At 40.7% G+C, this 27,580-nt stretch overlaps 1 protein-coding gene and 2 long non-coding RNA genes across 4 annotated transcripts; 2 read left to right on the top strand and 1 right to left on the bottom strand.

Moving 5' to 3' along the window:
* Positions 1 to 1,633: 1,633 nt before the first annotated feature.
* Positions 1,634 to 17,126, bottom strand: LOC147920943 (uncharacterized). Its single transcript, XM_087500615.1, has 2 exons — positions 16,783 to 17,126; positions 1,634 to 3,216 (listed from the first exon to the last, which is right to left on the bottom strand). Exons 1-2 carry the CDS (start codon positions 16,806 to 16,808, stop codon positions 2,244 to 2,246), a joined length of 999 nt encoding a protein of 332 aa, XP_087356741.1. The 5' UTR covers positions 16,809 to 17,126; the 3' UTR covers positions 1,634 to 2,243.
* A 5,215-nt stretch (positions 17,127 to 22,341) lies between these two features.
* On the top strand, positions 22,342 to 22,807 carry LOC147920942 (uncharacterized). Its single transcript, XR_015590632.1, has 2 exons — positions 22,342 to 22,476; positions 22,577 to 22,807. It is a non-coding gene; the product is annotated as an uncharacterized LOC147920942 (long non-coding RNA).
* A 774-nt stretch (positions 22,808 to 23,581) lies between these two features.
* Positions 23,582 to 25,834, top strand: LOC104767159 (uncharacterized). Of its 2 annotated transcripts, none has more exons than XR_015590867.1 (5): positions 23,582 to 23,997; positions 24,835 to 25,027; positions 25,146 to 25,279; positions 25,370 to 25,409; positions 25,514 to 25,834. It is a non-coding gene; the product is annotated as an uncharacterized LOC104767159 (long non-coding RNA). The 2 variants fall into 2 exon arrangements; XR_015590866.1 differs by having other exon boundaries at positions 23,601 to 23,997; positions 25,122 to 25,279.
* Positions 25,835 to 27,580: the final 1,746 nt, after the last annotated feature.

The raw sequence follows: 27,580 nt of genomic DNA, 5'->3' as shown, positions 1-27,580 counted from the left end.
AATTGTATAGATTTGAATATAGCTAAGGCAAAAAGAAAGATTGTGATTCAAGTAATCGATTAAAAACAGAAAATAAATAAGAGTTTTGCAATCAAGGAAGGATATTGGGCGTAGGGAATCAGTTAGGGGATTACAATCACAAATTCAGATGATATATTGGAAAGCATTAGAAACTGTTCTTGAACTCAAATCACGAATGTAAAACTAACCTACTGTCGCAGCATTAGTTATCTATGCAAGGAATTGATTAAATTCTAAACCGTCGTTTGAATCTAGCAATCCTAACAAGCAATAAGTTCAAGTTTTATTTTGTTCACAAGGTGCCTTAACTTCAACTTTCGTTGGCTAAGGATCAGCTTGCTCACCTATGTTCTTTTCAAGCAATTCAAAAACACTTTTGATGCCTAGATGAATTAAACCTACAATCATAAACTAGATAGCTAATCTAGTTTAAGCATTAAGCACAACTATAGATGAAGAACACAAAAGATCAATCCCAAATCTAACAACCTAAGTTTAGAGAATCATAAAACCCCTTTTTGAAACCGAAAACCCAACAGTAAAACTACTCAGACATGGAAATCAAAGAACATCAAATCAAAGATGAAGAAAACATAATTGAATTGCAAAGAGAAATAAGAAATAGGGTTTAGAAATCTTCTCTAAAGTGTTAAGAAGGATTAGAGATCTTCTCCTCCAGCTCTCAATACAAAATAGTCTCAGAAAATAAAGCTTATGTCTTTGGAGGCCGAGCCTCTAACTTAAATATCAAAATAAAACCCTAAAAGTCTGTTTAAAACAAACAAACAAAAAAACTTGAGTCGGGTACGGGATCGGTCGATCCCGAATGTGGATCAGCCGATCCTGGATGCTTTTTCTGTGTTTGCTCCATCTGCTTGCTAGTCCGATCAGTCTTCACCAAATTAGCTCCAGATGTATGTCTTCATCCCCAAAACACTCAGTTTCCTTCCAAAGTAGCCTAGAACCTGTGCAGACTCACAAAACACTAAAAAGACTTTAAAAGCACACTTTGACTAAATAAAAGACTCAAAACAAATACCAAAACTATGGTTAAAATCCTATAAAATATAGACACATCAATTCCCCCGGACTTGAATATTTGCTTGTCCTCAAGCAAGAACAGACAAAAACTCAGGAACAGAGAAAAGGTTTGAAAGTGGAAACTTACATATTCTTGGAAACCTCTTCTTTGCACTATTCATCAAATCAAATTAAGAACTACTTTTTGTACTCTGCCCATGATTAGGATCAACACTCCCTACTCTGAACTCCACAACCTCAAAGAACCTTCAGTATCCCCATTGTTGTCTCTCTAAATCAGATTAGTGAAAATGTGTGGTCTCACCGAGGGAATATCGATCATTGTGAGGATTTGCATATGTTGTAAGGCTTGAAGGAAGGAGTCTTGTTCGATGTATACTAAGTCCCAAGGCAAGAAGTTAAATCCGGTTAAATCCTTTCAAAACTAGAGACAACATCCGATCAGCTTAATGTTCTCTTTGGTGAGGGTCTTTTGGGGCATATTGAGCCTGCTCATGTTCGTTCCAACCTTAATTCAAAAATTAAAAGTACTAAAGCAATCATAAGAGTGTTCACTCAAAGCAAAAGATTCCTAGAAATGAGCATAGTTTCCCAATATCTTTTTTTAGAAAATAAAAAGACTCAAAGAAAAGAAAAATCCAAAGAAAACAACCAAAGAAAACGACATTAGTAACTTGGAAACATCCCTCCCCCGGACTTACTTCACATCGTCCCGGTGTGAAAGCAAAGCCAAGAAAAAGAATGAATCCCACAAAGAAAATAAGAAAATTGATAAAGAAAAAGAAAAACTAAGGAAAAGAAACAAAAACGGGTGATCTTGCATCTGGTGTTGGAGTGGTGTTGGCAAAGGTGGGGACCGATCGGTCTCAGGGTGGGATCGACCGATCTGCAACATTATTGAACTTAGAGACACCCGCAGAAAACCACCGGGATCGATCGATTTGTAAGGAGGATCGACCGATCTGAAGCTCCGAGAACAACAAAACAATTCGCATCTTCTGCGTTTGGAACCTGTTCCTGAAAACACTTAACACCAGACGTGATTTCACCATAATAAATCCTAAAACAAACCAAAATCCTAAGACAATTAAAAATTAAAGGGTAAGCCAGTACAAACCCCATGGGTTGTCTCCCATAAGCGCTTATTTAAGGTCTATAGCTTGACCGCTCAACACAAAATGTTAATCATGAGTATCAAAAGGCTGAGCAAATGGACCTTTAGTCCTTCTCTTGTTAATGAAATAAACAATATGTGTCAAGTAACACACAATTATCCATGGCAAAACGATAAAATACACATCAAGGAAGTTTACTATAAATGTAGCATATACTTTGAAATATTCCTTGATGGTTGGATGCTCATGAGGATCAAATGCATTTAATGGAAAAATAAAGTCAATTTCAGGTTCAAACGAGGTTTTCACAAAATAATCAACTTCATCACCATTAATTTCATAAAACACAATATCCTCATTCATATAATCCACCTCAGGGTCCTTTGTTTCATGCATAATTGTATCAATATCAAGAACACACCCTAGGTAAGATTCTTCAAGAAGAGAGCTAGATACATCAGGCATTGAAAACTCAAACTTGAGATCATGAACATTCAAAGCACAATGATATTCAATATCAAAACATATTTCATGATAATCCCTAGCAAGTTTTTCTGCTCTTAACATGTCTAGACGTTGAGACTCACATATCAAATCATAGCATTCATCAATGAGCAATGGAGTATCCAAACTAGAAGTCACCTCTTCAATGCATGGCATGTGAATATCCTCAAAATCATGAATTTCAAGGGTGGAAACGCATGTACCTTCTATTTGGCTTGGTGGAACCCAATATATTACCTTTTCGCAAGCATGAGCTTCCCTAATCTCTGTGAAAGTGGGCTCCCTCCCTTCAAGTACTGCTCGATGTGAGATGAGATTCAACCGGATCATTGCTGCTAAGTTCCTTCTTATTGTTGTTGGATGCTCCATGGAAAGCTCATCCAACCTAACTTTTTGATCTGGTGTAAGAACACTCTCATCAAACGGTGGATCCACATAATGCTCATCTAGAATGTCTTCATCAAATGTGGTCTCCTCTTCCTGCTGCCAGTCATCGTAATCCATGGCCCCAAAAATATTTTTTATTTTTTTTAATCTACAAAAAGAGAAAATAATAATAGTTAGTAAAAACAAAAAAAATCTTAGACTATACTCAATTCTAAAATCTCAAAGGCAATCGTTTTGGTCCTCGGCAACGGCGCCAAATTGATCAACAGGTCAATTAAACCCAATGTGTACTCCACCGCGATCTAGTGGTTTCGTTGTAACACTTCAGGATCGAATCCACAGAGACCAAGCGATGCACTATGAAATTGTATAGATTTGAATATAGCTAAGGCAAAAAGAAAGATTGTGCTTCAAGTAACCGATTAAAAACAGAAAATAAATAAGAGTTTTGCAATCAAGGAAGGATATTGGACGTAGGGAATCAGTTAGGGGATTACAATCACAAATTTAGATGATAGATTGGAAAGCATTAGAAACTGTTCTTGAACTCAAATCACGAATGTAAAACTAACCTACTGTCGCAGAATTAGTTATCTATGCAAGGAATTGATTAAATTCTAAACCGTCGTTTGAATCTAGCAATCCTAACAAGCAATAAGTTCAAGTTTGATTTTGTTCACAAGATGCCTTAACTTCAACTTTCGTTGGCTAAGGATCAGCTTGCTCACCTATGTTCTTTTCAAGCAATTCAAAAACACTTTTGATGCCTAGATGAATTAAACCTACAATCATAAACTAGATAGCTTATCTAGTTTAATTATTAAGCACAACTATAGATGAAGAACACAAAAGATCAATCCCAAATCTAACAACCTAAGTTTATAGAATCATAAAACCCCTTTTTGAAACCCGAAACCTAACAGTAAAACTACTCAAACATGGAAATCAAAGAACAGCAAATCAAAGATGAAGAAAACATAATTGAATTGCAAAGAGAAATAAGAAATAGGGTTTAGAAATCTTCTCCAAAGTGTCAAGAAGGATTAGAGATCTTCTCCTCCAGCTCTCAATACAAAATAGTCTCAGAAAATAAAGCTTATGTCTCTGGAGGCCGAGCCTCTAACTTAAATATCAAAATAAAACCCTAAAAGTCGGGTAAAACAAAAAAAGGAAAACTTGAGCCGGGTACGGGATCGGTCGATCCCGAATGTGGATCAGCCGATCCTGGATGCTTTTTCTGTGTTTGCTCCATCTGCTTGCTAGCCCGATCAGTCTTCACCAAATTGGCTCCAGATGTACGTTTTCATCCCCAAAACACTCAGTTTCCTTCCAAAGTAGCCTAGAACCTATGCAGACTCACAAAACACTAAAAAGACTCTAAAAGCACACTTTGACTCAATAAAAGACTCAAAACAAATACCAAAACTATGGTTAAAATCTTATAAAATACAGACACATCAGATCCCTACGCCGGATCCCTGATTGGAAGAAGAGCCATCAACAAACAGCGTCCAATGTTCCTCCTTGGGAATGGCCTCTTCGAGTTCAGGAGACAACTTCGTGATGAAGTCTGCTAGGACCTACGATTTTAGGTTCGGGCGAGAGCGATAATAATATCTTACTCGCTTAGCTCGATTGCCCATTTTGCAATTCGCCTAGACTGAAGAGGGCTATGAAGAACAGTTCAGAGTGGTTGATCAGTATAGACGACGATGGAATGGGACTGGAAATAAGGTCGGACTTTCCGAGCAGCGACGACTAAAGCAAGGGCAAGTTTTTCTAAGGTCGGATAACGTGTTTCTGCGTCGTTGAGAGCCTTGCTTGTGTAGAAGATCGGTCGCTGATCGTCGCGATCATCTCAGACCAGCACCCCACTGAATGTCGAGCTAGAGATAGAGACGTAGAGGTATAATGTCTCCCCCCTCCTCAGGCTTGACGAGTACCGGATGGCTGGTCAAGTATTCTTCAAGTTGTTGGAAGACAATCTCGCAGGCGTCCTCCCATTGAAAATCATTGTTTCCTCGGAGAAGCTCGTAGAATGGAAGACATTTGTCCGTAGATCCGACGATGAACCGATTGAGGGCGGCTATTCGACCTGTCAGGCGTTGAACCTCTTGCTTACTGGTCGGGGATGGGAGTCCCAATACTGCTTCAATCTGCTTTAGATTCGCCTAGATGACTCGTTCGGTCACGATGTATCCACAGAACTCTCCCGAGGTTACACCGAATGTGCATTTGGTTGGGTTTAGCTTCATCTGGAATTGATACAGGATGTCGAAACATTCGGCGAGGTGTTGGACCTGCTGTTCCACGATCAGAGATTTGACTAGCATATCGTCGATATAGACTTCTATTTTCCGTCCTATTAGGTCGGCGAACATCATATTAACCAAGCGCTGGTAAGTCGTCCCTGCGTTCTTTAGCCCGAATAGCATTACCTTATAGCAATAAGTCCCTTTGTTCGTGATAAATGTGGTCTTCTCACAATCTGCGGGGTTCATCGCGATCTGATTGTACCCTGAGAAGGTGTCCATGAACGAGAGTAGCTGGTTCCCCGCGGTGGCTTCCACGAGACGATCGATATTCGGTAAAGGAAAGCAATCCCTTGGACAAGCTTTGTTGAGATCAGTGAAGTCGACGCAGACTCTCCACTTGTCGTTCTTCTTCTTGACGATAACCGGATTTGCCAGCCAATCAGGGTACTGTACCTCCATTATCTGGTGAGCTTTGAGGAGTCGCTTGACTTCGTCTTGTACGGCCTTCACCCGATCTGATCCTAGGCATCGGCGCTTCTGCCGGATTGGTTTGAACGTGGGATCAATGTTCAGCTTGTGGCAAGTGACCTAGGGATCTATCCCGATCATATCTTTAGTGGACCAGGCGAACGTCAAGGTCTGGATTTCAGGAAAGTAATCAGTTCAATCTTGATCCGATCTTCGAGTTCGGCTCCGATCCCAACCGTCCGTGAGGGATCTATATCATCGATGTTGACCTGAATAATTCGACACCCCGTGGATTTTAACAGATATCGCTCCAGTTTATGGAGATCGGCCAGGTGATCCCCGCTGTGTAATTGCTATGCTTCCTCTTTCTGCCTTTGCTTTTTCTCGAGAACGGAGCAGGTCTTGGCCATCTTTTGATTGCCATAAAGCGTGTAAATCCCGGTAGCATTTGGGAATTTAACATAGAGGTGGTAGGTCGAAGGGATCGCCTGCATCGAATAGATCCAGGGCGAGTCCAAGATGGCGTTGTAGATCGGTGGTGCGTCTATGACCACGAATTTGGTCTTACGGGTGACTCCGCCAGCTCGGGCTTGCAGCTTCACATCGCCCATCAGTATTTTGGCTATCCCGTCGTAACCGGTCAGCGTTTTGGACTGCAGCTTGATTTGCTCTGGTGTAACGCCCATCTTTTCTAACGTCTGCCATAACATGACGTTGACTGTGCTGCCGATATAGACTAAAACCCGCTCAACTTCGAATTCACCTATTTTAACTTCGACAACCAGGGGATCATTATCAGGATGATGAATCCCTTTGGTATCGTCGGTTGTGAACGTGATAGGGTCGGTCCTGAATGGTTCTTCCTCGGAGATCGCCTGAACGCTACAGATTTGGCGCGCTTGCTTTTTCAGAGCCCAAACGGAATCCTTGCATTCCTCCGTCTGTCCGATAATCATGGAGATGCGACCCCTGAGGGGGAGATTTTGTGCGCTCAACTTGCTGTCCTTTTTGGCGCTTTGGCGGTCCTGGGAGTCCTTCTGCCGGTGCCGGATTATTCTGTTACGCGACGGGCGGTGGGTGTTGATGATCGTTCGATGTACTGTTTGAAGGATCATTGTTCTTTAGACCTCGTGAAAGACCCCATCCCCGGCCATATATGGCCGGAGAGGTTCTCCCGTCCCTTTACACTACTTAGTCATATTTTAGGGCCCATTCCTTTAAAACAATGTTCGTTTGCACATTCTGTGATTCATACATAATCCTTTTGATATAATACTTAGAGTAATAAACATTCGATATTCATTAAGTAATCAAAGGATTCGATATAACTTATGAGTTTGCATAATAAGCTAGAACAAGCTGTATAATCGATCCTATCTACCCTTCACAGCACCACTCATCTTCCCGGCCATGAGTCCCGCGCCTAAGCACTTCCTTTCCCGCGATCACTCTCCTTTCCTGAAACCAAGTAGGCATCAATAACATTCCCTTTCCCGTTGTACATGTCATGCAATGCACGCTAGGTACTATTAACCGTCCAGTACAGAGACCGGCCGGTAGAGAGTTATCCCGCGCATCAGTTCGGACGGTGTACTGGGGGTCTGTACCGATCCCTATCCAACCGCCGAGCCGCGTTTACTTTTCTCCGCCTGAATTGTCCGTACTTGGACACCCCGGATGGTACGCTGATCGGTAGGGAGGTAGCATGCGCATCAGTTCGGTTGGTTCACGGCGAACCTGGCGGTTCCCGATCCACTTCCGAGCCGCATCCCCTTTCCTCCGACCAACCGGACCATCTGAAGCATTACTTATGCTTATGTTTGATGCACTACCCCAATTCCCAGAGTCTATATGGATGGTACTGTACCGTACCTCCGACCTTTATTACCCTTCTCGCTGAACTCTTTATCACTCGGAGCCTTCTTCCTGATCTTTACTCGTACTCTCGAGTTTTTGGTGTATTTTTTCTGTATCCGAACGTGTCTTCAGAATGAGAGGATCGCCCCCTTTATATAGGGTCCTGGGCCGCAGTTTTGGCCCCAAAAGGCACCCTTCGGACGAATCCGTTCATTCACTCCTGTTCGCTCAAGTACGCTCACCGTACCCGTTCGGCCATGGCCATTAGGCCGTGCCCTTTCGGTCCCGAGCTCCCAGCTGGTCAGTGAACTGTCCACTGTCGTTCAGCTGGTCGAGCTGGGTCGAGCTCCCTGGCAGCTGGTCGAGCTGACACTAGCTGGCCGAGCTGACCGCAGCTGGCCTCAAGCTATCCAGAGCTGGCCGAGAGCTGTCCGGAGCTGGCCCGGAGCTGTCCGGAGCTGACCAATACTTGTCCCATACTTGGCTCGTTTTCTCCCCTTGACCGAGCTAACGAGTAGCTCTTCCCCGACTTGTCCGAGATCCCCCTTCCATCCCGGACCAAGCCATGGCCTACGATCATATTCAGGATCGCGGGCGTTACAAGTCTCCCCCCCTTGAAGGGGATTCGTCCCCGAATCCGGATCAAGTTGATCTTCACCCATCTCCTTGAACCACTTAGGAAAATCAGCCTTCATCTTGTTTTCAGTTTCCCAAGTAGCTTCTTCCCGTCCGCCGCAGTTCCACAAGATTTTTACCATGTTCATCTTCTTCCTGCGCATTTCCTTTACCATTCGATCGATGATCCGAATAGGTGTTGCTTCCACGGTCAAGTTCTCTTGCAACTCGGCCGGAACATCTTCGACCACTTCATCCTCTTCTCTTAGGCATTTCCGAAGTTGAGATACATGGAACACCTTGTGGAAAGCGTCTAACTTTGGTGGTAACTCCAGCTTGTACGCCACCGCACCTACCCGTTCAAGTACCTTGTACGGACCAACGTACCTTGGGCTCAACTTTTTCCTCTTAGTGAAATGCCCTTTTCCCTTATAGGTCATGGCCTTAAGGTACACCAAGTCACCCACTTCAAACTCCAACTGTTTCCGACGCTTGTCCCCATAACTTTTCTGTCGGTTTTGGGCTTCTTTCAACTTGATTTTTAAGAACCTTAGCTTGTCGGCCGTTTCATCCACAATCCCGGGTCCGAATAACGTCCGTTCCCCAACCGGCGTCCAGCACAAAGGCGTTCGACATGCTCGGCCATATAGCGCTTCATAAGGCGACATTCCGATACTAGCTTGGTAGCTATTGTTGTATGCGAATTTCACCAAGTTCAAGTAACTTTCCCAGCCTCCACCCCAATCCAGTACGCATGCTCGCAACATATCCTCGAGCGTCTGAATTGTTCTTTCGGACTGCCCGTCCGTCTGTGGGTGGTACGCTGTACTCAAGTTCACCCTTGTTCCCAGGGCCTTTTGAAAAGCTTTCCAGAATAGCGAGGTAAACCGTGTATCACGGTCTGAGACAATGCTCACCGGTACCCCGTGAAGCCGGACAATCTCTTCCATGTACCTGGCCGCGATCACTTCGGCCCCATCCATTTCCGCGATTGCGATGAAGTGTGCAGATTTGGTCAATCTGTCAACCACTACCCAGACCGCATCGTGTTTCCACTTGCTCATAGGCAACCCAGTCACGAAGTCCATGGTCACATGATCCCATTTCCATTCCGGCATGGGTAGACTTTGGACCAAACCGCTCGGCACCTGATGCTCGGCCTTAACGAGTTGACAGGTTTTACACTTGGCAACCCACGCGGCCACATCTCTTTTCATTCCCTTCCAGTGATAGTATCGTTTCAGATCGCGATACATCTTGGTCGAACCAGGGTGGATTGAGAACTTAGACTGGTGCGCTTCCCTTAGGATTTCATCCCTTAGTTCCTTACCTTGTGGCACACACACCCGTCCATTCACCACAATGGTTCCATTGTTCAATGTTTAGAACTCAGTCTTATTATTCTCCGCCCAACCCTTTAGTTCCTTGTCCTTTTCCTGAGCCAAACGAATTCTACTAAGTAGGTCCGCTTGATCAGCTGCCCCTAAGCCCAATGGCTCCACTTCTCCCGACAATGCATTTAAATGCAAGGTCCCCAGCATATTAACCAATGCTTCCTGATTTTTCTCAGCTTCCACATCGAAGCGTCTCCTACTCAAAGCATCTGCAACTTGATTCGCCTTTCCCGGTTGATAGGCAATATCCAAGTCATAGTCTGCGACAAACTCCATCCACCGTCTTTGCCTTAGATTTAACTCTGGCTGGGTGAATATGTATTTCAGACTCTTGTGGTTGGTGAAGATTTGAACCTTGGCTCCATAGAGATATGAACGCTAAATCTTCAACGCGAACACCACCGCGGCCATCTCTAAGTCGTGCGTTGGGTAATTCCTCTCGTGCTTATGCAGTTGCCTTGAAGCATATGCGATTACACTGCCCCTTTGCATTAACACACAACCTAGCCCGGTTATAGAGGCGTCAGTGTACACTATGTACGGCTCGTCCGTTTCCGGCAACACCAGTACCGGAGCACTTGTGACCATTGCCTTTAACTCTGCGAAACTTTTCTCGCATTCCTCCGTCCATAGGAACTTGGTATCTTTCCCTGTCAATCGCGTCATTGGCTGAGTCATACCCGCAAAGCCTTTGACGAATCTTCGGTAATATCCAGCCAACCCAAGAAAGCTCCTTATCTCGGTGGCATTCCTCGGACGTGGCCAGTCCTTTATCGACTTGATCTTTTCTGGATCCACGGATACTCCTTGGTCCGAGACAATGTGTCCAAGGAACCCGACACTCTTTTGCCAAAACGAGCATTTGCTTAATTTCGCGAAAAGCTCTTGTTCCCTTAACCGCACCAAAACTGCCCTTAAATGATTCTGATGAGTCTCCCAATCCTTCGAGTAGACAAGTATGTTATCAATGAAAATGATTACAAACTCGTCCAAGAATTCCCGGAAGACACCATTCATCATCTTCATGAAGGCTGCCGGTGCATTGGTCAATCCGAACGGCATAACCACAAACTCAAAGTGACCGTACCTCGTCCGGAAAGCCGTTTTCCGAATGTCCGATGGCTCTATCGGAATTTGATGGTACCCCGAGGCCAAGTCTATCTTTGAGAACCACTTTGCACCTCGGAGGTTATCCAACAACTCGTCTATCCGGGGCAATGGATACTTATTCTTCACCGTAACCCTATTCAGCCCCCGGTAATCAATGCATAGCCTAAAGCTACCATCTTTTTTCTTCACAAACAAGACCGGTGCACCCCAAGGTGAACTACTTGGTCTGATAAACCCTTTTTCCAACAATTCTTCCAATTGTTTCTTTAACTCCGCCATTTCTGCCGGTGCCATCCGGTAAGGCGCTTTAGATATAGGGGTCGTCCCCGGTTCCAGCTCGATGGTGAATGGATCTGATCTATCCGGCGGCACTCCCCGTACCGCTTCAAACACATCGGCAAATTCATTGGCTACCGGAATCTCATCCAGTTCCTTATTTTCCCCAACTTCCTTTGTTGTGATTGTGGCTAAGTACGCCTCACAACCTTTCTCCAGCATCCTTTCCGCCTGGATTGCTGAGATGATCAAACTTCCCGAAGTTGATCTTATTCCCTAGAATCTCAATGTTCCTTCCTTTCCCTCAAAATTTACTCTCCCTCGGTGACAGTCAAGGTGAGCCTTGTACTTTCCCAACCAGTCCATCCCCAAGATAACATCATGTTTCATGAGTGGCACAATGATTAGGTCAGTAGGCATATCCACACCATTGACAATGACCGAGATGCCGTGAACCACACCGTACGGGAACATCACCTGCCCGCCGGCTGCTCGGACCATTCCATATTCGGTGTTTGGTTCTCTCTGGAACCCACCTTTCCCTATCATTTCTGGGCTCACAAAACAGTGTGTGGCCCCCGAATCAAACAAGGTGTGTGTTTCCACACCACCTATACTTAAGGTCCCTACACATTCCTCTAGAATGCTAAGTACCCTTATCCCCCATAGACATGCACCATGATGCTATGTAATGCACGAATTGAACTAAAGAAAGGGTTCTCGTTACATACCAGTAATCGCCCCGTAGTTCCCATCGGCAGTTTCCTCAGACAGCTCATACACGCATGGTGCAACAGCCTGTCTCTTTGGTGGTGGCGGTAAAATTTCCTCGCCACGGTTTCCCCGTTGATTAAGCTTTGGACATTCCCTCTTAAAATGTCCCTCCTTCCCGCACAAGTAGCAGGTCCTTGGCCCATTGCCATTGTCCATCCTTGGACAGTTTCGGATCTCATGGTCCTTACTTCCACAGCGTCCGCATGCACCCACGGCCTTCCAGCAAGAACCGCTGTGGTACTTTCCGCAAGTCTTGCACTCCCCATACCTGGGTTCAGACCTTGCGTTATCCACCTTGTCCCACTTCCTCTTTCGGTCGGTGGTTTTGGCTGGGTGAGTCGAACGAGAAGAAACTTTCTCGCGTTTGAGCTGTTTCTCTTCCTCTATCCGAGCTTCAATCATAGCCGCCCTTTCCACCACTTCCACGACCGAGTTAAAGACTCCGTTCACGCAATGGTTGCGGATGTCCACCCTTAGTCCACGGATAAAGCGACGTACTTGTGCTTTCTCATCCTCAATTTCCTTTCCCACAAAGCGCCTAAGGCGACTGAACTCAACGTCATACGCGCGTACCGTCATCTCCCCTTGTACCAGGTTCAGGTACTCGCTTTCCAGTCGGTCCCAAGCCTCCGGGGGAAAGAATTTCTTGTTGAATTCTATCTCAAAGTCCGCATAGGTTAGGACTTGACCACCTGTACGTTTCTCCACTGATACCCACCAGTCATGGGCTTCCTCTTCCAGGAAATGGACAGCAATGTCCTTTTGATACTCCTCCGGGCAGCGAGTGGAGTTGAAGTTCCGTACCAGTCGACTCCTCCACTCGTCAGCCACAATCGGGTCCGTACTACCCGGGAAATGTTTTGTTTTTAGCCTCGTGACATGCTCCAGTGCATCAAGGTAGTCCTTTCTCTTTCTCGGAGAATCTCCAGGACCTACCCCAATGGTCCCCGCAACAATCTTGCTACGTACCGTTGGTACCACAGGATCCGGTACCAACGCCTTTGTGAGCACGTCCAGCTGTGCCATCATGGCTTTCATCGTTTCCCACTGTTCCTGGGACGATGGTACAGCATTCGGTTGCCTATTCACGTCCGTAGCTCCGCTACTCTCCGGCTTATCATTATCCGGTTGTTTTTCTCCAGCCTCAGGTCCGGCTGCAATCAGGGTGTCCGTATTCCCTACGTCCGCATCGACCATAGTCTCCGCGTCCATGGTCCCATCGGCCACCTCCTTGCCTTTCCTTTTCTTTTCCTTGCTGCTCTTACCCATCTGCAAAATTATGCATTAGTCACGGCTAAATTAATATACTGAAAACAGTAAGAACAACTACCGCGAGATCCCATGAAGCCGATGAGTGGTGATGCCCCAAACCCGAACTACCGGTCCTAGAACCAAGCATGCTCTGATACTAACTTGAAAGACCCCCTCCCCGGCCATCTATGGCCGGAGAGGTTCTCCCGTCCCTTTACACTACTTAGTCATATTTTAGGGCCCATTCCTTTAAAATAATGTTCGTTTGCACATTCTGTGATTCATACATAATCCTTATGATATAATACTTAGAGTAATAAACATTCGATATTCATTAAGTAATCAAAGGATTCGATACAACTTATGAGTTTGCATAATAAGCTAGAACAAGCTGTATAATCGATCCTATCTACCCTTCACACCACCACTTATCTTCTCGGCCATGAGTCCCGCGCCTAAGCACTTCCTTTCCCGCGATCACCCTCCTTTCCTGAAACCAAGTAGGCATCAATAACATTCCCTTTCCCGCTGTACATGTCATGCAATGCACGCTAGGTACTATTAACCGTCCAGTACAGAGATCGGCCGGTAGAGAGTTATCCCGCGCATCAGTTCGGATGGTGTACTGGGGGTCTGTACCGATCCATGTCCAACCGTCGAGCCGCGTTTACTTTTCTCCGCCTGAATTGTCCGTACTTGGACACCCCGGATGGTACGCTGATCGGTAGGGAGGTAGCATGCGCATCAGTTCGGTTGGTTCACGGCGAACCTGGTGGTTCCCGATCCACTTCCGAGCCGCACCCCCTTTCCTCCGACCAACCGGACCATCTGAAGCATTACTTATGCTTATGTTTGATGCACTACCCCAATTCCCAGAGTCTATATGGACGGTACTGTACCGTACCTCCGACCCTTATTACCCTTCTCGCCGAACTCTTTATCACTCGGAGCCTTCTTCCTGATCTTTACTCGTACTCTCGAGTTTTTGGTGTATTTTTTCTGTATCCGAACGTGTCTTCAGAATGAGAGGATCGCCCCCTTTATATAGGGTCCTGGGCCGCGGTTTTGGCCCCAAAAGGCACCCTTCGGACGAATCCGTTCATTCACTCCTGTTCGCTCATGTACGCTCACCGTATCCGTTCGGCCATGGCCATTAGGCCGTGCCCTTTCGGTCCCGAGCTCCCAGCTGGTCAGTGAACTGTCCACTGTCGTTCAGCTGGTCGAGCTGGGTCGAGCTGGGTCGAGCTCCCTGGCAGCTGGTCGAGCTGACACTAGCTGGCCGAGTTGACCGCAGCTGGCCTCAAGCTATCCAGAGCTGGCCGAGAGCTGTCCGGAGCTGACCAATACTTGTCCCATACTTGGCTCGTTTTCTCCCCTTGACCGAGCTAACGAGTAGCTCTTTCCCGACTTGTCCGAGATCCCCCTTCCATCCCGGACCAAGCCATGGCCTACGATCCTATTCAGGATCGCGGGCGTTACACCTCGCCTCGGGTTGGGTCGTCCAGGTCTTCCACCACAACCCCTTCTTCCGTCGCGGAAGGCTTTGGGTTGATAGACAGCTTCGATCTCACCGGACAAGTATTTACCAAATAGATAATTAGACAGATGTTTTCACTCAGCCGTGCAATGGCCCGAGACCATATGGAAATCGTAATATAATTCCACTCATGCGTTCGAAGCCTGCTTATCCTCCCCAGTGTCCTCGAAAATCGCATGGACTACACCGCGCTTAGGGTCCCTTGGGTCGTGATGCCTGTGAGGCTCTTGGTAACTGTCTCGATTTTTTTCTTTCATCGAGATCGGATACGTGGGTGGGGGATTTTGTGACTCACCTCTCCTCGTCCTCTTTGACGTATGCAAACCGAGATCCCCGATGAAGTGCATCATCTAAATTCTTGGCTTCCCAAATATTGAGGTCCACTTGTAGGGATGACCCGGGGATTAGTCCCTTTTTGAAGGCGGCGATCGCGATGTCTTCGGTGACCAAAAAGTTGGTGTATTTCTCTATGAACATGGTCAGGTACGGCCGGAACGACCATCTCTAGGATTCGTTTTGTAAACGGGGTCCACTGTGTGGCCTCGAACATCTTATCGATTTCTGGAGCCGAGCTCACGGCGCGATGGAGGAGCGATCCCATATCCCAAATTTTGGAATGAATTTGCTCCAGTTCAAGGTGGGGGTCCACCGTCAGATCGCCCTCGGAGGATTGTCCGATATGGGGCTGCATCCCCGAAGGTACGTACCGGTTCTGAGATCGGTAGGCCGAGGGCGGAGGTTTGTCAAACAGATGTCGGCGTAGCGGACTGTTCCTACGGGACATTTGCTGTGGCATGATATCCTGCGGAAGCGGAGGGGGTGCGCAGCGTTCTACCGCATCCATCCATCGGTTCGTATCGGAGATCATCTGAAAGAGATCTTTAGATATTGTTCCGAACACGTTCCGGAGGTCGTCCACTGAGACGAGTTGAGAAGGTTGCATGGTTTGCACTGCTGAAGTTTGTCTGGCATCAGATCCATCGACGGGTAGTTCTCCGTCAGGCCCCTTGGTTCCATGGGTAGGAGCCTCGAGATCCTCTCTCTCGGTTGAGGGTTCCGCCGAGTCGTCTGTTGGGTTTTCTGACATGTTAAGGTTACGTCGGACATAGATGAGTGGAGTAGGCGCAGCTGGAGCGGTGGGTGGATCCGTGATGACACCTTGCGAACTGGTAGCTCCAGTGATTAGGTCTTCTTGCTGAAGAGCGGTCGTGTTGGTGACGCCGTTGTTGGATGCTGGAGACATGGTCTTTCTTGCTTAGACAAGTTTCAAAGGAATCTTTTTAGAGAAGTAACTTGAGAACTTTGCGTCCCCACAGACGGCACCAATTGTAGAAACTGGGTTTCACACAATGAATTTGTTTGAAGGGGGAAACAAATTCACAGAAGAATTCTCTCAAAGAAACTGGATTAAAGCTAAGAACAATGAAGAATTGAAATCTCTTGGGAATCAAGTTAGGGTTCTCGCTCAAGAACAATGAAGAACTAGGTTTTTTGTATTAATTGCTAGATGAATTACAAAGAAGGGGCATCCCCTTTTTATATGTTTTCATATATTACAATTTATGTTTACTTTCCTAATCAGTCGAACTGCAATTAGGAAACTTCCTTCTTTTCTTCAGGTTGGTCTGAAGGCGATTTAGGAAGTTGGCAATTCGATCTTGGGCTGGGCCTATCTATTCTTTCGGATCTTCGTTCAAAGACAGAATCCAATCCCAAGATGAATTTCCGGTTAAGCAACTGGTTTTTTAATGGGTTTAGACCGGTATGTCGGGGGTGTCAATTCCCGCACCAACACTTTAGGAGTCTAAAATGATGAATTATGGTGGAAAGCTTAAGCTGGTGATTTACGGCATTGATCATCAGGTACGTTGAATTGATATTGAGTTGGAAACAAAGTACGGACTAAGGAGGTAAGACTTGAGGGAAGGATGAATTAATCCATAGCATTGGCTAAGACTTAAGAAGTTTAATTTCTATATATTTATCTGATGCGTTTAAGACTAATTAACTGGTCCATCTCAAAAGCCAAACAAAATATTCAAAAGAGGACAGTGTCTTTTTAAGTTTCTTCTCTTAACATCAGGTTTTGCGGAGGTTCCTAGTTTTGTAGTTACAGAAAATTAAGAATAGTTTGTTTTTAAAAAAAAAAAAAAAAAAAAAGAGATAATTTGAATTACCTCAATTCGGTTACCACTGAAAGCATGATTCTCAGTGATAGACTTACAATCCTTGTTACGATACCAATTGCTTCTCCGAACCCCGGTGAAACTCTCTAGTCATGCAGAGTCACTACCACTTTACTAGGCCGGAATTGATAATAATTTATTTAATTAATTACTACTTAAAACCTTTCTAACATATAAAGTCCCGGTTCTTTGTTCAGCATCTCTAAATCGATCGTCACATATGTGTGGATGACATCAAGATGGTGAACACAGGAGTCGCAGAATAGGGGAAAGGAAGAGGATAGATGGAATCTGCAACACTTCCTTAGCCTCCCCTAATTTTTTGAGTTCGCAACGTTCCTTAATGCGTGACGCACAAGCATGATTAAGAATTGAGTTCCTCGAACCATAGTGGGACTCCAATATCATGCTGAGTCATCACCACTTTGCTGGCTGAGGATTGGTGACCTTTTTTCTCTTTAATAACTACTTAATGCTTTAGCCTTTTAAGACCACAACTTAATTCCCGGTTTAATACGGTCCAGCTGTAAAGATTTCGATAACCAGAAAATTGTTAGGTTCATGTCCTAGGAATTTTTTTTGTTATTGTTATACTTCATCTTTGTATAAAACAAGATTATGAATGAAAAGCTCAACGACAACCAGTGATGTGAATATGTGATAAGCATACAGAAGACAGTTAGGTAAACCTCAATCACACATATACACAAAGATCACACATTACCCAAACTCAGCTATTCAACTTGGTCTCATGCTCATTATAATAATCCCAAATCTCCTCCTCTCATTCTCGCCATAGAAGCCGAAATATGTGTAGCATATACGAAAAGTTACTCACCACAATCATGGGTGAGTGGAGGCTAGCATTTCGAGAACCTTGCACTGTTTCTCTGTCTTTCTTGATTTGAATCTGAAAAGGTGGATATGGTTACTACTTGTGATAAGTTTGAAGCTATATATGAACTCTTCTCTCTTATCACTTGTTAATTAAAGACAACAAACTCAAAACCCTAACAATGAAGATTTATTCAAGAGATCTCCTAACTCTCCTCTAACAAACCATAAGCTTTCTTACACACACACATCAATCAATACATAACTTTCAATTTAGTACTCTTCTATCTATTTATACACAACTCACTAGAGTGTCAAGCTGTTACAACAACAATATGTTTCTTTCTTGCTCTGTTTTAACTCTGTTTCACGTGCTTTCTCTGCTTCTATTTGCTCTGTTTTAACTCTGTTTCACGTGCTTTCTCAGCGACTCCTTTTGACCTACCCACACGTGCCTCTTTGCTTTTATTGATTTTCAGTTCCATCTTTTGTATAATAACTAAATAGAATCTAATTCCTTACAGTACTTAGTATCTACAGTAGAAACTCATTAAGCTGTAAAAAAGATAGGCCGGCCATTTCATTAGGCTTAATATAGTTCATAGTTTATACAATATATGAGGGCTTAATTAGCTTATACTAAACTTGTTGAAATGCATTTTCTAGTTAGCCATGTTTGAGTGCTTTGAGCAGATTGTTGATCATAGAGCACACATTGGTTAACTTTATTTATCTGACGCCTTAAGACTAACTAGTACTCCTACCCTACCTTTGCTGCAGAATGTGAGATTGGATCAAAGACCATGTCATTGTCCTTAATCAAAATAAAGAATGATTTTTTGTAACAAAAAGAGGTAATTTGGATAACCTCAATTCGGCTACCACCAAAGGCAATGATTCTCTGTGATAGACTTCCCCGACCAAGATTCTTCTCCTCAGAGAAGATCCATCATCAAGACTTCTGTTCCCGGTCAAGCAAGACAGAGCAACGATACTCGTTGGAAGCTAGTCCCATGACTATACTTCAGTCCGACGGTCGGACTCTTCCACCGATACTCGATGGAAGCAGCAGTTAGAGAGGATACTCCTTCTCAAACGGGGGTACTAATATAGTTCTCGAACCCTGGTGAGACTCCAATATCATGCTGAGTCACCACCACTTTGCTGTTCGAGTATTGGTGACCTTTCCTCTATTTAATAGCTACTTAATGATTAAACACACAACTTAATTCTAGGTTTAGTCCGGTTCTCTTTTAAAGATTTCCATAACCAGAAAAGTGTTACGCTTTATGTGCTAGAATTTTTTCTTTCCTTTTTTGGTAAAAAAGTTCATGTCATAGGATTTTACTTTATATTTGTATAAAAAAGATTCAGCCAGATAATGAAAAATTCAACGATGATAAAAAAAAACTCCAAAAAAAAGTAAACAAAAACAAACCAACTCAATCTAGTCTGCACAATGCACTTGCTACTCCTCAAGCTCTAGCAAAAATGATTAACTGGATTTTAAGAACACTTCAACCTTTTCTAATTATCTCACTAACTCTAGGGAGTAAAGTTGAACCTAGTGATCAGGATGCGGCGCCATTAACATTCCTAGCTTCTTGATTTAAGTTGCTAGTAGAAGGCACTCTCAACTAGAATTAATGAAAATACACAGGATCTGTTTCAAAAAGATTCCAGTGTTTTAAATTTAGGGCCAAACAAACTCAAGATCACCAAAAAGCTAGTGTGTGGAGATTTTTTACTTCCTCTTTTACCTGTATTGATTACCCACATCATGACCTTGTCCAAACACTTGTCTGGAATCATGACTAGACCAAAACACATCTAAGAGCTGACGACAGGCATTTATCCTAGGATAATATTAAACTTGAAGCTAGAAAGTTACAGAGCAAGAGCAACACAAATCTAGAGGATCAGAAACTTAAAATCTAGACAGTTACAGAGCAATGACCCAAAGGAGACGAATTGGAAACCCTTGAGTGTTTTAGAAGGTTCGTCATGTGATGAGTATGCTTTTAGTATTATAGTGTATGTACTTTTAATGAAGAATTCAGGTTTTTAGACTTTTATGAACTTGCAGCTGAAGGATCTACATGCTGTTCCTAGTTCTGCACGTACGTCTCCATGATGCATCTCAATCCGGAGAGCGGACTGCATAATGGTACGTTTGTTGGAAGGGGTAATAAGTTCTTCCGGGGTACCAAACATGCCGAGCCACTACCACTTTGATGGGTGAGAATTGGTTAATCTCTCTATTTAATAATTTATATATATATTTTTTAAGTACATTTTGGGTTTTACCATTTTAGTTATAGTAATTTAAAAAGTTATTTACAAAACTAATCCTTAAAATATTGCACAAAAACAAAAGTAATATATGGTAAAACATAACTAATTACTCTAATAATATAGATATATATATATATATATATTTTAAAATCGAGAAATCATTTAGATTCCTAAAATATCTCTACTAACTAATATAGATAAAATCTAGATAATATATCTAATGGAAACTAAATAACTATACATATGAGATTATTGGAATATTCTTTACCTAAATCATAAATCTTTTACTTTGAAACGTAAATGTCGGATTTTTAAAGATTTTTTTGCTTGCTCACTAATTTATTCTCAATTCTATATTATACCTAATTTAATCAACCTTAAAGCACTATAAATAACCTCTCACTAGCTAAATGAGTGCACCGAACATACTTACAACCAGCAAAGAAACTTAATTGAAATCGATGGAAATTACTTTATATTTTCTTTATTTCTTCTCTTGCTTTTGATGTTTATTTTCCGTTGTAAATTAGTCACTCTGCTTTAAGATATGAATCCTACTCATCACTAACGATTCAATGTGTATGTTTTCATTGTGTTGTATATTGTTTTTCTATCATATCAATAAAATTAAGTTTTCAGTTTCTACTCATGACTAACCACCGTCTCTTTTCTCATGTCTATGTTTTTCGTTAACTAATTAATATGCACTATATGCCAATTGTTTCGTTGATATATTCGTTTGTCCATATACTATATGCTGATAATTCCCTTATCTCTCCCAGTCTTACGGAAACGTTGCATACGTTTTATTTTAAACGTACATGTGATTGTATGAATCCCTTTAAAATTAATTATTTCACTAAAACTCTGCTAACCTAGATTCAAATCTAGCCAAGACAATCTAGAAAACTAACCAATGAATTGGCCACACGAAAGGACGAAGAGGAGGACGGATGACTAGCAAATAATAGAGAAACAACGATTAAGATAATAAGTCACATACTCACAAGTCACAACCATATAAGAGACAAGATGAGTCATGAGCACAGCTTTCCGCCGAAGACTCACTCAGAGGACATAGTAGACATAGAATTCAATATCACCCACTTATAAACAACTTTTGATAGACTTTGTTAATTTATCTTTTATTATCATTTTTATATTATTAACTAATTTTTTTACAGCTATTAATTAACTTGATTTACTGTTTAAAACATGTTATCTCTAAGTGGAAAGAGAAAGACATTTGAGCTCTATAATACATACATGTGGATACTAGTCAAGTTATGTGAGATTCTTATGCATTTTTTTTTCTTTAAAAAGACAACAAAATAACTGAGATCACCAAGGAAAAAAAACACTTATCTTTTTTTAGAGTAACATTATCTTTTCAAAAATAATATTTTCTATATTTTACTTGGTTTATCATTAACAAAGTATATATATTTTAACACCATTTCAAAAATTTCAGAGTATGATTATTGATATAATTAAAATTAATAAAAAAAAGAATATTATGTATATGTAAACTTATAAATGTTAAAAATATCATAAAACGGAGTTATTTTGCGTAACGGATTATAAGAAAAGACGGTTTAGATTAGCATTAGTATAAATTTAAAAAATATCATTAATTTTTGTTAGTATTATCAATTTTAGAATATTAGACATCTAATTAAGTTGATTAATTAAGTTGATAAACAAACAATATTAATATTAACAAACAAATAAATATAAGTCGACCAAAAAAACAAATGTAACTTAAAATTTAAATATTTTAATTATAGAAAATTATTCTGCCGTGTACCGCGATTTAAAATCTAATCTACTTTAAAGGCACAACTCAATTACCCGGTTTACTACCGTTCGCTAGAGATTTTATAGAGCAAAAAAAAAACATACAACTCAATTCTCGGTTTAATTACGGTTCGTTATAGATTACGCTCATGTGCCTCTACAATTACCCTTGTTCATATGAACAAAGATTCATGGAGAGAACAAAATTGAAAAAGATCAAAAACTTGTGATGAAAATTTGCAAATTGATATCTATACTATAAGAGATCCTCATCAAAACCCTAACAGTGGAGACTTATTGAAGAGATCTTCTAACTCTCCTCTAACAAACGATACGCTTTGTTACACACACACATCAATAAGTACATAACTTCTTCAATTCAACACTCTTCTATCTATACAACTCACTAGACTCTCAACTCTCAACGCGCTGTTACAACAATATGTTTCTTCTTGCTCTGTTTCACGTGCCTTCTCTACATCTCTTTGCTTATTTACGTGTCTCAGCGACTCCTTTTGAGCTACCACACGTGCCTCCTTGCAAGTCATAATGTTAGCGTCTAAATTGTTGTGTTGTTTTTCTGCTGGTCTTTACAATTAGTCTAACCATTGATCATGTGACTGTGTTTCAAACATTATCTCATCTCGTATTCTTTCATAAGGCTTTGTTTTTTTTTTTTTTTTTTTGGTGCAAGAGATGATGATATTGAAGAGATTGTAAATTGAAGGATAAAAACGAAACAAGTCATATATGTATGAAGTATGCAAATTTTGTCAAGCCTTAAGTAAAATTTTGATTTCAGTTCCAATTTCGTTTGTATGGTTCTTTTAAAACCAACCAATGGAAAAAAAAAAAAAAGGTTTGTTTTGCAGGTGAAGGATCTGTACAGCTTGTTGGTCTGCAGCTAAAGGATCAAAAGCTTGTTGGTCTGATAAGAAATATGAAGCAAGCTGGAGTGGATCAAAAGCTTGTTTTTTGTGTTGTGACAATGTGAAGTTGCGTTTTGTACTGCATATATATAAGAAAGAGTTACTCAAATGTTATCCAAAAGTTGGTTTATTACTCATATCTATAAATCTTTTGAAAATTACTCAAATGTTTAGTGCCATGTGGGTAATTACAATTTACCCCTTTTGTTTTTCGATTTTGAATTAAAAAATATATATATATATATATACATCAGCAAATTAAAATACACATCATTTTCGATTTTCCACGTCAATAAGCAGTTCTTTTTCAGAATCGACAGTTGAATTTTTTTTTGTTTATATCAAAAAGGGAAATCAAACAGTTTCCACTGTTCATAACAAAAAAAAAAAAAACCTATCCTCTCGGACTTGATGATAGGTTTTAATTTGGTGAATCAAACTTGCCTTGATTGAGTCTAAGACTTGATGATAAGCTGGTGCATAACCTATCTTGAACCAAGAATCTTGGATGATTATCTCAGCAGATGTTATATGCTGCATCCAAATGTTGTTACTCAGTTTGGGATTCATGCTGTAGAGAGCATATATAGTTAATGTTACAGAGATTATAATGTTACAGAGTTCTCAGCTAATGGTATATGTTGCATCCAAATGTTGTTATACAGAGATTTTGAAACATTACGAGAATTAATAAAGAATTACGCAAATGTTATCCAAAAGTTGGTTTATTACTCATATCTATAAATCTTTTGAAAATTACTCGAATGTTTAGTGCCTTGGGGGTAATTACAATTTATTTCTTCAGTTCTATTTTCAATTTTGAGTAAAAAAAGAAAATACACATCAGCAAATTAAAATACACATCATTTTCAATTTTCTACGTCAGTAAGCAGTTATTTTTCACAATAAACAGTTGAATTTTTCTTATTTATGTCAGAAAAGGCAAAACAAACAGTTTCCGCAATTCATAACCAAAAAAAAAAAAAAAAAAAAACCTATCTCTCGTGGGTGTTGCCTCTGCGGATCTCTCGTCTTTCAGCTCTCAACAATTTTTTTTTTGTTGTAAAGGATTGATTTTTTTGGTTTGCACCGGCCATCCCTAACCTTAGGATTTCGTGTTCTTGCTCTGAGCGAAACCCTAGATTCGACCATTTTCCCCATTGAGCAGAGATGCTGCGAGTAGCAGGAAGGAGGCTTTTGTCTGTTTCGCAGAGATCTTCTCCTGCGACCTCCTTCGTCCTCTCCCGTGACCATACCCTTTCCGATGGCGGTAACTCCTCTTCCGCCCCTAGATCTGTCCCCTCTGCGGATCTCTCGTCTTTCAGTTCTTACCACCGGAGCCTTATAAGAGGTCTGCTGATCTACAAACCCTTTCACTCTCTAAATTGATTTTTTTCATTTCTGCTGTTGTTTGTAGTTTTTATCAATTGAATGATTTCCAAAAAAGAAACCTTTTCTTTTTTGTTTGTATGAATCAAGAGAATGATTTGTATTAGAGCTTGTGGTACCATTTCGTTTCGTTCTTCTCCTTGCTGGAAAAAATCTGTATTCTTTTGTCCAGAGGGAATGAGATTGACTTTTGTTTTGTTGATCAATCGAATTTGAATTGATCAGTTCCGTGATAATCCTTTGTTTGATGAGAAAAAGGGCCTTTTTGATCATTTGTATCCCATCAATTGTATTGTTATTAGAGAGATTGATGTTTTATCGTCTGTGGGGATATCATGTTAGCTAATTATACTTTGTTTGGCGGATTCATTAGCAGCTTAAAGGCAGGAGCTTGCATCAGTAGAAGAATCTGAAATTTAGTATTGTTAACCAAGAGAACTACGTTTGTCATATTAGCTTAAGAGTTTTGAAAGCATCTCTATAATAATGAAGAGGAATCTGATCACTGAATTTGTTACCTTGGTTTTTGCATTAAATAGAGTTTAGTTATCATTGAATTTGATTTTAGGATTGTTTGAATAAGTCTGTTAGTATTAGTCTTTTATCTCATGGATTCCACTTTTCTGTACTTATGTTTTCCTTTAGAACCATAACATTAATGCCAAGTCGTGATTGTGGTAGTCCTTTCTCCATTGTCATTCCTTGAACGTTGCTTGATATTTAGGTATTGTTAAACACTTGATCGAAAACAAAGTTTGCCTTAGTGTGTGAATATATTAATGTTTCATGCGATTTTCAGGTTTCTCTTCCCAAGTTCTTGCTCAAGGAAATGAGATAGGTTTTGCTTCGCAAGTCCCAGCCACCGTGGAAGCTGTCAAGACACCTTACTCAAAGATTGTCTATGACGACCATAACCATGAGCGTTACCCACCTGGTGACCCCAGCAAGCGGGTGTACGCCAGCATTTTGATAGGTTCATCAAGGACCTAAAGGTATGCTATCCTTCTTTGTATTTAAAGGCCTTCTCTTGTCTTTTTTGTTTGTAACCTCTGGTTTGTGTTCTCATAAACGTTTTCTATTTATGAGCCTGGTGATCTTGAAAAATCTCAGCTTGGATTAGCTCATAGCTACAGCAGAGCCAAGGTGAAGTTCAATGTTAACTGAGTGGATAACATGGTTATTCAAGCTATTTTCCTCCTTGACACCCTTGACAAGGATATCAATTCCTTTGCCATGAGAGTCAGGTTTGTTTTTTGCTTTTTCCTTTCAGATTCTGTGTTGCAATTTACCTTTGAGAAATATTGGTAGCTGAACTGTTTACAATGTTCTTACAGGGAATGGTATTCGTGGCACTTCCCCGAGCTAGTGAAGATAGTTAATGACAACTATCTTTACGCCCGTGTTTTTTTTATAGCAATGAATAAATGTGTTTTTAGTATCAATTGTTCTGAGACGGTTATCCTCTTACTTGTTGACAGGCCAGGATTTATCACCAGTTGACCTGAGCAACGTACAGACCTTTGCTTAGAGAGTTATGGATCTTGCTGACTACAGGAAGAAGCTAACGTACAGACCTAATTTGGCAGCTTTGATTGTATTTTTATTTTTGAGTAATGTCGGTTGCGTTTCACTTTTCAGTTTTACAGGCTGTAAGTTCTGCAATCACATGATTACTTCGAAAAAATATCATTCGAAGTGCATATCAAAATCTCCCATGGATGTTAAATGGGGAAACCAAACAATAATTCTGTGCTCAGATCCACACGCGTAATAAATTTATAAAGTTAGTTTTTTTATAATATATTATACAAAATAATTAAAAAATTGAATTCAAAATTTGAATAAAAAATAAAAAAATTCCGACAAAGTGAATAAGTGATGGCTGAGTTATTGACTTACACGGCTGACTTATGAAATATTTGTAAATTTATATAATTATAATTCAATATTTAAATGTACAATTGAAATATGAATATTATAATTATTATAACCAATAAAAAATAATAATTATAGAGAAATATTGATTTTTACACATTCTCACAAAACATATAACACATGACGTTTAGGGGTTAGGGTTAGGGTTGGGGTTTAGGGTTTGAGATGTAGGGTTCAGATGAGTAACATTATTTGTTTTTTGGTTTTAGTTCTAATGTGTTTTAATGTGTTTGGTTTAAGGTGGTAATATGGATATACTAATATTATTACCATTTGAATATTTTTTTTAAAAATCAATTTTTTTTTTATTATTTCCGATTATGGGTTGGTTAGATTAATATATAACCATAAATAACTCAAAATATATTGTAATTAAGTAGATTAACCTAATATAACCGAAAGTAAGCCGAATATAACCGAAATTAACCAAACATACCAATTCAAAAATACTAAATTAGAAAAATTATTTTTTTCGGTTCAGTTCGGTTTGGTTGGTTATTTAGTCATTCTAATTTGAGGGTTGGCTGAGTTATGGTAAAGTTATGGCTGAGTTATGCAACGAATATATTAATTTATTATATACCTTCTCGAGAATACAAAAAGTATTGTTGGGGAGATGCAAACAATAATTATGTTTATTGTTAAGAATCACACGCGTAATAAATGAAATTTTAGCGATTTTTTATTTAAAAGGAATTCAAAATTTGAATTTGAATTTTTAAATTTTTTTTTAATAAAAGTATTTATCAAACAATTGACTGATATGGTTGAGTTATCAACATAAACGGCTGACTTATGAAATATTTGTAAATTAGAATTATTATAACTCAAAATTAAAATATAGAATGAAAAAATGAATATTACAATCATTATAAGCAATAAAAAATAATAATTATAGACAAAGATTGATTTTTACACAGTCTGATCAAAATGTGTACAACATTCAAAACATGACATTTAGGGGTTAGGGTTAGGGTTAAGGTTTGAGGTTTAGGGTTCATATTTCCAACATTATGGGTTTTAATATAACTGTTTGGTTTTGGTTATATTGTGTTTGGTTTAAGGTAGTAATTTGTAACTCAGTCTATATAAAACTCAGCTATCAAACAAATTATAACTCAGTCACAACATAAAAAACATTACAGTAATTAAAAAGCAAAAGAAATTGCTGCCAAATTCAGCCGCTTCATCAACTGAAACTATGTAACTCAGCTGTATCGTTTAATAAGTCAGCCGTAACTGAATAACATTCTAGTAATTAATCTTTTGCTACTAAGTCAGCTGTCGAATGGCTGAGTTGTACGATAAGTCAGTCTATCACGGCTGAGTTGAACAATAAGTCAGCCTATCACGGCTGAGTTGTACGATAACTCAGCCAGTCAGAAAAGGGTAACTCAGCCGTGTCGTAGTGATAACTCAGCCGTGTCGTAGTGATAACTCAGCCAAAATTTTAACAACTCAACCATCGGGTGAAAACTCAGCCGTAAGAACGGCTGAGTTAGAGCATAACTCAGCCAGATTTTGATAAGTCAGCCGTAACGCTTGGCTGAGTTATGCTCTAACTCAGCCAAATTTTGATAAGTCAGCCAGATTTTGATAAGTCAGTCGTA

Source organism: Camelina sativa, chromosome 19, assembly GCF_030686135.1.
Source record: "Camelina sativa cultivar CO46 ecotype springtype chromosome 19, ASM3068613v1".
Taxonomy (NCBI): domain Eukaryota; kingdom Viridiplantae; phylum Streptophyta; class Magnoliopsida; order Brassicales; family Brassicaceae; genus Camelina; species Camelina sativa.
The sequence above is the reverse complement of the archived record's forward strand: the minus strand, read 5'-3'. Positions and strand labels throughout refer to the sequence as shown.